The sequence below is a fragment of the Linepithema humile genome, chromosome 4, assembly GCF_040581485.1.
Source record: "Linepithema humile isolate Giens D197 chromosome 4, Lhum_UNIL_v1.0, whole genome shotgun sequence".
NCBI classification, from domain to species: domain Eukaryota; kingdom Metazoa; phylum Arthropoda; class Insecta; order Hymenoptera; family Formicidae; genus Linepithema; species Linepithema humile.
The window spans coordinates 25,342,924-25,353,300 of record NC_090131.1 but is presented as its reverse complement, the minus strand read 5'-3'; the positions used below and the strand labels follow the sequence as shown (position 1 = coordinate 25,353,300).

Genomic DNA, 10,377 nt, shown 5'->3' with positions numbered 1-10,377 from the left:
GACAAACAATATAAGAACTATGAATAAATAATTATTACAAAATGATACCTTAGCAATCAATCTAGATTAGAAATTTCTAACGACTAACGGACGACTAACGGATTTTTGCGGTGTGAACAAGCAATTAAAATCTCAGTCTTCCAACTGTGAAAAACTAAAATATATTCAACGAACGATTCAATTTTTAGAGCAGCACTGATGCGCCCGGCGTTTGTTTATGTACCCAACTTTACAACCCTAACCCTAACCTAACTTAACCTATTTGACCTAACCTAATTTTGTGGCTAGAGACGCGCACGCGCGCGTATTATATTGTGCACCCGCGCTTACTAGTTATTCAACAGGAGTCCTCGGCGAAGCATACGACGAATGTTGTGATTTTTGCGTTCCGTACTCGGCGATCTGGGCCGCAGGACAACAGGCAATACTTGTCGCCAGCGAGGTTCGAGTGCGCGGAATCTCGCGACGATCGCAAAGTGTTTTCTGTTCTAATCGTGAATGATGGCTGGTATTGTGCCGCTGTCCGGTAGATCCGGCAGAAAACAGTGGACGCTGCACGGTAATCATCTCCGAATTGATCTCGATAAAACCTTGAGAGAACACGAACGCCTGGAAGCTACTTGAACAAGGGCACAAAAATTGTTTATGTCTGACGAGCACACGTGACCTGCAATAAAAAGAGCGGGACATACAAGACATGTGTAATATGTCTTTTGCACAAATACACAAATAAATCAAATAATTATTAAACAAGAATTGATGAAAATTGATTTATTATCACCAAATGGTATTATTACACAATGTGATGCAAAATTGAGTAAATCAACAATTAATATTTTATTTAAAATGTTCTTTTTATCTTAGCAATATTCAAGTTGATAAAAGTATGTCATTAATTGTCAATTAATTACGTAATGATATATAATTATTATATTATCAAGATTGTGAAAGAAATTTAAATAAGATTTTGAAGATAATCACAGTCTCTTATGCACTTATATAGTAGGAATGTATGAAACTGTTAATTTATTATTAACGTGTCTCATGTGATTAGATAATGAATTATGATTAGTTTGCTAATTGTAAGTTCTATTTACAGATGGACCAAAAGGTTCTCTTAGACGATTACGTTCTCGAATGGCAGAAGATGGTTGTCCAGAATCTCAAGTGATTTTGGCTAAACAATTATTGGAGGAACGATGCGGTAAGCTGTAATATAAATTACTAAAATATTGTCCATTGCTTTATTCTCACTGTAAATTTATCTGATTATCTGTAAGTTATCTGATTAACACTGAGTGACACTGTAAAGTTATCTAATTTATAAAATATATTTTAAGAGCTTGAGGTTGACAAAGAGGAAAATGCAAAATTGGGCGTTTATTGGCTGACGAAAGCCTCGGAACAAGGAAACTTGGAGGCAACTGACATTCTTAGGAAATGCTTAGCTACAGGTCGCGGCATAACGGAACACAACTATTATGATGTGAAGAATTGTCTGGACATGACACAAGATGAGAAATTGGCTAGAAGAGCAGCGAGAGAGATGTTTACAAGGTAAAGGATGAGTGAATAGAAAATTTTATTATTGAAAAAGTAAATAAAGTTCTGATGCATATACTATCATATAATACATTGAAATTGCCTTTTCATCAGCTTATCAAACGGTGAGGACTTTATCACTACAGAGCAACTGCAAAGACGTGTGAGGAGTTTGTCGTCTCCGTCGACAAGTAATAACCTCGACTACTCAAACTCTAGCAACAATTCTTCGCAAAAAAAACTAAATAACGACGATAACGATTGCTTCCCCAAAAACGGGCTTCCTGATGATTCTCCATCCATAAAGGATGAAGATCGAGTAAACGATGCTCATGGTAGGAAAATTTCTTAGAAATTTTTAAATCTTATTGTATTCTTTGTGTACTTACATGCGTTTTGTCATACAATTGTAGATTGGGCCGATCATCAAGGTGAGAAAATTACAGAAGCTGCTTTGGTCTCCGCAGCTACGAGTTACGCACGCGGGATGCTTCCAATAGTGTCGCACGCTCTTTGCATGATAGATCCTATTGAACGGACACTGGACACGATACCGCTGCTGCAAAGATCGTTCATTCATCCGTTTGCGTCATTGAAACGTCTCTACAGTTGGTTAATCGATACGCTTGGTCACAGAGGCGCGTCCATCAGAAAGATTCTCTTCACATCAAATCTACACATTCTATTGTTACTTTTATTATATTCTTTATTCGGTACGGAAAGCCTAATACTTTTCATACCGATAGCTCTGTATTATCTGTCATTCGCTGTCATGGTGATGGCCACTTTCCAAGTGCTCCAGCGGAAACGCGAGTTTAACAACTTCCGTGTGTGGTCCGGTCTGTTTCTGAGTTATTCCGGTGGCAATTTGAATCCCGAAGAAGCGGAGTACCAATTCTGCCGCAACAATCTGAAGCCGTACGGACACTTCTTTCTCGCGTTGCTGCTAAACTTGATGATTTATCCTCTGATCGCTCACCAATGGACGCCGCAATCTGAATTTACCGTAATAGCGGTCACGCTGACTCTCATCACGCTCTACAATTTTGTATGGAAGGACGGCTCACGGTTTCCTGACTTTCTGGCTCTCTTCAGCTTTGGCGTGCACGTTCTCGCCAAGTATCCGTACGAGATGGATATGGTCGTGGCGCAGGGCTGGAGATTCTTAGACGTAAGAGTGCCGACGTTCGCGTCTTACGTTGTCGGCAACGGTATAGAGTTCTGTCTAAACTTCCGCGCGGTGTTTTATTTCCTGATACCAGCAGTCTTCGCAAAAATGGCTGCGAGGGACGGTTGGCGCGGCACGTATCGTACTCTGATACCCCACTGCGTTACTCTGAGTTGGTGGCAGATAGCAATCTTCAGTTCTCAAGGTGCCACGTGGTACGGCTTGATCAGAGGCACTCTCGCGCTGGTTGGTATGGTTCTATTTCTTCCAATTGCCGGTATAGCTTCGATCATTTTACCGATCGTGGCCATCACTAAATATTTATCAGAAAATGACATGGCGATGAGAATAACTGTTACAACTGTACTTGGAGGAATGCCGTTTTTGGCCTCGTGGTATCTGAGGAAAACTGGAGCATCAAGATTTAATTGGATCATTACGCTTGTTCAAGTACGTATATATATATTTTTTTTTTTTTGTGTTAAGTATCATCATTTATTTATATATGCATATTATTCTAAAAATAATTTTTATAGATTGTCTTTGGCGTTGGCGCTGCGACATTCTTATCGTGGCCGATGATAATGGAGTATAAACAGGAATCCGACGTGGCATCGTATGAAATTGCGTCTACTTTAACATGGGATCAGTATCAAAATTACTGTCATCAACCTGCGTGGGAGGAATTGTCGTCGAAAGCGCAAGTGCAGGTGCAGTGTGCTCAGCTGGAAGGGGTACCAATTTCGTGGGAAGGCTACGTGACAAATATTAAATTAAAATCAGTAAAAAACAATATTGCAGCTGTATTAAATAAGCTGCCTGACAATATTAAAACGATACTGACTTGCTTGTACGGAGAACCGTACGAGGAAAGCTGTAATTCTAGAGATGATGTACGTAGAAAGAACTGCAAGCATATTGCAAGTGTACAAAAGAGGAGAAGTAAATGTCACTTTCCGGCTTGGGATCAATATGAGTTTGAGATCACCGTTAAGATGAAAAACGGTATATGGGGAAGTACAACGGAGATACATCTCGTGGCGGACCATTCGTTCACTAATTTTAGTCTGAACATATATCCAGGCGACAAAATTTGGTTTTCCGGTACGCTTCTGAACAACGGCTTGGAGAAAGAATTCCTTCTCGGTGGCGCCGAGCCACACGTTGAGCTGGAAGAAACAGGATGTCTCGCGTGCAACTCCGTTGACCTGAAAACGTCTTACAAACGTTATAGGTATCGTATTAGTATAAGCTCTATCATCAGGGATCTTTGTCTCAGCGTAAAGACTGTACTAAACTTTTTGTTAAATCCGATTGTGATGTTCAAGTGATCATGTTCCATGTGACTGAATCTTTTCAATCTTTCTAGCTTCTTTGACTTAACATAATGGTACTAATTCGATATAATTAGTTAATATCTTAGATTGTTTAACAATTGATATTAAAGATGGAATATCGTTTTTAATGGTCGTTTTATGGAAAGCAGAATTAATTTATAAGAATGTACCAAGAAAATTTAATTTTCTGGTACAATACATTTACGGTACAATATATTTGTTCTAAAAGCATCGTAACGATTATTGAAAGATTTATGTTTGGACGTCGATGTAATACGATGCATCGTTTTATCTCACAACAGATATTTAGAGTATATAATCTGTTATAACGATAACAGATTATTATTTTACATATATGTGTAAATATATTAATAATATCGCACTATGTCTGATGATATGCTATGTACAGTATAATCTAAAAAGAATTGAAAGAAAAAACTGTTATATTATACACAACAACAAATCATATAAAATATATGAAAAAACAGCAATTCTTCACATGAACACACAAGTATATAAACATGCACACATGTGTGATAAGAAAGTAGAGAATTAGTGCCAGTGTTTCGATGTTACCGATGCCTCAGGCAATATACATTAGTTATTATACTAGGCTTTCATGAAGAAACCATAATCCGCTTCAGAGTATTAAGATATATTTTAAGATTGATATATTTTCGTAAGCATTACTGCCAATAAAAGAAAAGAGAAGCTTGATATTTTTATATTTCTTTGTATTTTCGAGGAATGATTCGAGGAAGATAAGATCTTGTTTTAATACTGTATGTAATAAAAACTGCATTTTTTTACTAGGTTTATATATACACACATCTTTATAATAAAGTTTTCGTTAGTTTATATGGCAAGCAAAGGCAGTATGCAACCGATGCAATATAATGCAAATAATTTTAGATTATTCGGTTTATTATTATTGAAAGAAAATTATAATATTTATAGAGAACATCATGTATTAACCGATTTAAACCTCTACTTGATAAACATTTTATTCTAATATACTAAATATTTTAAAATTTAGTTACCTGAATAATGTAGATTTTAAGGAATATTGAAAACGTATATACAATAACGAACAACAACTCATTGTACATGAATGTTAAGTGTTTAGCTTTACGAAGTATATCTGTCTATACAACTAAAAAATTTTGTCGTACCACACAAAGGCAATAGGAACCAAGACAAGTGCAATAGCAAAGAAATGAGACAGATATAGATGTGCCTTGGTGTTTTCTGTTTGAATGATTTTATTGTTAATAATGAAATAATCTATCTGCTTCCTAAAAGCAAACACAAACCGATTAAATATGTTAAAACATTACAAATTCTTGCATTTTGATGTGCAAAAGTATATTTTTGTCATAAACAATATAGTAAGAAATATAGTAGAAAATTCAAAATATGATCTTATTCTAATATTTATTAGAAGTAATAAATTCTAATACCTCATACCTCCTATGGAAAACCAGACTTATTTATTTAGAATTATAGATATTTTTATTTTGGCAACAGAGCATGATACATTATTGTTTTGAATGACAACATCATGTCGATAACAAGACATTTGTTTATTAAACGGTTTGGTTCCCTTTTCAATTTCCATATAAAAGAATTACGATACAGAATTATATCATGCAATGACTTTATATTGAAGTAGAATTTCCCATATTGCATATATTCTTATGTGATGTTATTTTAATATTGCGTAATTTGTATGGGCAATAGTTTGTTTAAAACTGCAGACTCATATACACTCTTGAGAACAGTCTCCAACACAAACTTTACGCAACATGGGAGTTTCATAGTTGATAGTTTTCTTTATGTACAGATATAAAATTTATGTTAATAGTCTTTTTCACTGGTATCTTTTCATTATGAAAATAATCACTCAAAGTAAGATAGTCTACACAAATAAGAATTAAATATGATACATACATATATTATTTCTTTACACAAATATTCCTTTCGTTTGTGATGTATTATTGTGATATATTCTTAAATATTAAAAATTATTGGACTTGTTATAATTAATTTAATATTATACTGAGCTACCTATACAAAAATTCTGGAAAAAAAATATCATCATCACAAAGATCTTGAATGCTTGGCCTGAAATTAAAGTATATAATACACACATTTTTCCAAGACCTTTATAAGATCCAATTAACAATATATTACACATGCGTGTAATGATACATTTAAGTTACGTTATCTCACCTATGTATTTGTTTTATAATCAAGTATATAAAAACTTATTCCAAAATTTTCCTCGTGGCATTTCAAGAAATAAGAATTTTGATGACAAAACTGTAAATATGTATTTTTAATATATACTGGATATAATAAAATCAAATACAAAACATATAAATTTAATCAAGGCATTGGTTAAATTTATATGCATACATGCTTTGATAGTGTATATACAACGTATACACAATACAATGTATATACATATATCTCTCCTTTATCCTGAAACCTTTCGTTCTAAAAAAAATGTTAATTTATGCTAATTTTTGGAGAAACAAAAAAAGAACAGTCTTATGAACACATTATGTCTTATATCTTACGTACGAAAGATCATAAGTAAAGGAGAAATCGGTAAGTTACAACGCTCAGAACATATGTACTAAAAACTGACTTAGTAAAAACGTTTTCTGCTATTTTCTTGATGTTTCTGATAAAATATAATACCAATGACAACACACGCTATTATTGCGAGTGCAAGTATCAGCATGACTAGGAAAAGCAATATGCCACTCATGCCAGATTTTTTTTGATCCTCCACGCGTTCTGGAATAAACGGATATTAGAATAAAAATTACACATTTAACAACATTTTATTTGACTACATACCTCTTGGTGCATCATAGAATGATGCTGATGGCACTATTTGAGATCTGTCTTCTTTAGGCTGCAAAAATTAATTTAAATACTGTTAATTCGTTAATCATTGTCATTAAGTAGTTTATACCTTTATGACTAATGAAATATCTATTGAATATATACATTGTCATACATTTTTATATTAAAAAAATGTATGACAAAATATGATTTTAAAAAAATAAAAAATAAAAAAAAGAGTAAATTAATGCTTACATCATCTGGCAAGTCTAACTCGTACAATCGGATTGATAATATATCATGATTGTCAGACAAATCACCCGTGGTTGCAGAAATTCCAATATAATATCCTGTTGGAAGTTTAACTTCGTTCACTTGCAAGCATTGCGTCCATGCTGCTTTGTTGGCAAGATCCGTGGAAACTGTGGTATGGTAAAAAAAATATTGTAAAAAACGCATTTACATTATGTTTTTTATGATTCCAGTCGTTCAGTACGTGTATATATTTGCACAACCAAGAAACTAATTATAAAGATGACGCAATAAATAAAAAGCACAAGTTAATACAATATGACAGAACAAAATACAAGAAATAAATAAGCCTGCTATACTTGAACACATGATGCATGCTTAGTATAAGAGATGTAATATATTTTAGTTATATCTGATTTTACATACCTGTTAAAACATCTCTTTCATATCTGATAGCAATATGTGTATCATGTTCTAAATTTCTAAATTTAACTTCACACCCTGCGAGCTGCGTATGAGTACCATCACGATCATGATCGTAATGCAAAGTTCCATTGTTAATCATTGCTGAGACATAAGGATGTTTATGCTGTAACAAATACATTACGTATGAAAAAGATTACAAAGAATTGATAAATAAATATAAGAACGTTAGGATATTATAATATATGAATTTATATATATATATATATATATATATATATATATATATATATATATTAAGTACTCAACATATTAAAGATTTTTTTTAAATTTATCTATCATAAAAATTATAATTAGAACTTTAGGAATATCTGCATATTTCTATAAAATTATATTTAACATACATTATGTGCGCCATTATGATTGCTATATGTGTCAAGTATTACTGCTAATCCCTGGAAATAGTTTTGACTTCCAAACACTGGACCTGCTTGCATTCTATCTTTGGCATACCAAATAGCAAAACCATCTCCAAATAACTCTGATCCTTTTCCATGCACTTTAAACTGAATTTGCAATTCCCAATTCCGCACATGGCATGGCTATAACCAAATAAAATCTTAATTAATAAATAATATATACATATTATTTTTATCTTTTTTGCAATTTAAAATTAACATTGTAATTTAAAATTCGCATAAATATAAGCAAATTACTTACTATAGAATTCCATAAGGCACCTTGTTTACTTTGTAAATCAGGTGTTAACCTGATATAATTATTAGTTACCATTGTACTTCCCATGAAATCCCAATAAGGTATTGTCATACCTGAACCTGTTGTGTATTAAATATAATTAAATTTGAACAGAATAAAGTACACATAGTTATTATAATTAAAATAAATTAAAAAAAATAGATTTTACAATTATACATTAATAACTGTTATTAACACTGCTATTTTATAATTAAAATATAAAAAACAGCAAAAGTTTGCACTAATAATTAACTTGCTATTAAACATTAGTTTTTATTAATATTTATACAGATTATATAATATTTTATACGTTTATTTACATAACAAATTTTTAAATAGAGAGAGTCTTCCTACTATTGTAGCTTGGAAATTTCTCAATATATAATTAAAAATAGTTGGCACACACATCTTTTAGGTTATACCTTTTTCACCTATATTTACATTCACCTAATTTTGCGACGTACAAGAAATCGCGAATATTGTTTTCACGTATAATTGCCAACGTTGTCTTGTTCCTTATTACATTGTAAGTATGAATTTTTTTTCATAATCTGCATTAATTCCTTGCTTTGTAACCTCAAATCTATAGCGAGTAAAGCGATTCACAGTTGCAGTTTAATAATAAATAAATATTTTTGGCGACGCGCAATAAAAGAGCATTTCATATGCGAGAACGAAATTTCAACGAGTACGAAGAAAGATAATTAAAATTGACAAACCTTGATACGGCCTAATCAGAGAATGTTCTCGTTTCATATAATCCTTTGTATTCCATTCTACGGCGAAAGATTCCAAAACGCCGACGATCAAAAGCAGCCACGAAATTGCAATCATGTTTCTCTTTTTGCTGAAAGAAAACGTTTCACGTGCTTGTTTCACTTTAATATAAATTATAAATATACAGACAATTACAACGCACAATCCGAATTACAAACCTAACCACTCCGGTAAGAATAGGACAAAGACTATTCGTTGCTATTCGCGCACTATGGTTGCACCAAGCTGACCAACGTTACCACTATATAGCCATCGATATAAGTAACTGCTGTTGAGACCAATGTTTCGACGAATCGCAATTACATTCAACTCTCTTGCTACTTTTGCTGTCTCGCGAACAATGTTATCTAGAAGTGAATATCGTGCGCGAAAAATTATCGCAAGTGTCTCGTGAAGTGTTTGTCGTGATATAAATATCACGCGTAATCGTTATTATGTGTTAATAGTGCTGTCACGACATCGGCAGTCCAAATTCATGCGTCGAAATCTAATTTGTATATTTCATTTTTTCGTCGAAATATGCATATTGAGAATGAAGTAAATGCACAATCATTCCCAGGTATGTTCTGTAGTTAGTTGCGTTACACTTACCGTAATAATTGGGTATTTCAACTCCAATTTCTAATATTAATCAAAAACTTTTTTTATAATCTTTATAATTTTTATCTTCCTACGCCAAATTGACTAATGTTGCTAATATACATACAGTCATCGATATAACGACTACCAAGAGCAATGTTTGCGACGAATGCAATTGTATTCAAATTGCTTCGTACTCTTTAACGGTCTTACGAACAGTGTTATCAAAAGTGAATTCGCACGCGAAAAATTTTCACGAGTGTTTCGTAAAATATTGTAACAAACATTATGAATAATCGCTTGATATCAATCAATATTGTGATTTTGATATTGATGATCTAATTTTTTGTGCTAAAAGTGGATTGAAATCGCATATGTCAAGTCATTTGCTTTCCGAAATGCAGTGGAAGTACAATTCGTGCACTATCATTGTTAGGTAAGTATTAATTATATTTTGTCTGAGATTTGAATAGCGGTAAGTATATTACAATTTCATATTTAATATCAGTGCAAAAAAGAAATGATCTTTCTTATTTTTGCACGTTATCGCAATGGTGACAGTAAAGGTATATTTAGCGAACTTGCATAGTGAATAAGCGTATGCATAAAGAAGTGGATTGGTTCATTTCTTTACGCATTTGCTTATGGATATACCCTAAAGGGCGCGATTTTTCACATTCATGTATA

General features: G+C 32.9%; 2 protein-coding genes across 3 annotated transcripts; one reads left to right on the top strand and one right to left on the bottom strand.

The window, feature by feature from the left end:
* Positions 1-416: 416 nt before the first annotated feature.
* wfs1 (wolframin ER transmembrane glycoprotein wfs1) lies at positions 417-5,464 on the top strand. The gene is made up of 6 exons (XM_012367357.2): positions 417-559; positions 1,100-1,204; positions 1,341-1,557; positions 1,657-1,877; positions 1,956-3,160; positions 3,247-5,464. Exons 1-6 carry the CDS (start codon positions 499-501, stop codon positions 4,039-4,041), a joined length of 2,604 nt encoding a protein of 867 aa, XP_012222780.2. The 5' UTR covers positions 417-498; the 3' UTR covers positions 4,042-5,464.
* A 147-nt stretch (positions 5,465-5,611) lies between these two features.
* Positions 5,612-9,426, bottom strand: LOC105672448 (vesicular integral-membrane protein VIP36). 2 transcript variants are annotated; one of them, XM_012367382.2, is made up of 8 exons: positions 9,270-9,426; positions 9,054-9,181; positions 8,299-8,414; positions 7,983-8,180; positions 7,582-7,744; positions 7,159-7,325; positions 6,916-6,973; positions 5,612-6,852 (listed from the first exon to the last, which is right to left on the bottom strand). In XM_012367382.2, the coding sequence occupies exons 2-8, from the start codon at positions 9,166-9,168 to the stop codon at positions 6,701-6,703; spliced, it is 969 nt and encodes a 322-aa protein (XP_012222805.1). In that variant the 5' UTR covers positions 9,169-9,181; positions 9,270-9,426; the 3' UTR covers positions 5,612-6,700. The 2 variants fall into 2 exon arrangements, with proteins under 2 accessions (XP_012222805.1, XP_012222806.1); XM_012367383.2 differs by having other exon boundaries at positions 9,254-9,413.
* Between the last annotated feature and the right edge of the window lie 951 nt (positions 9,427-10,377).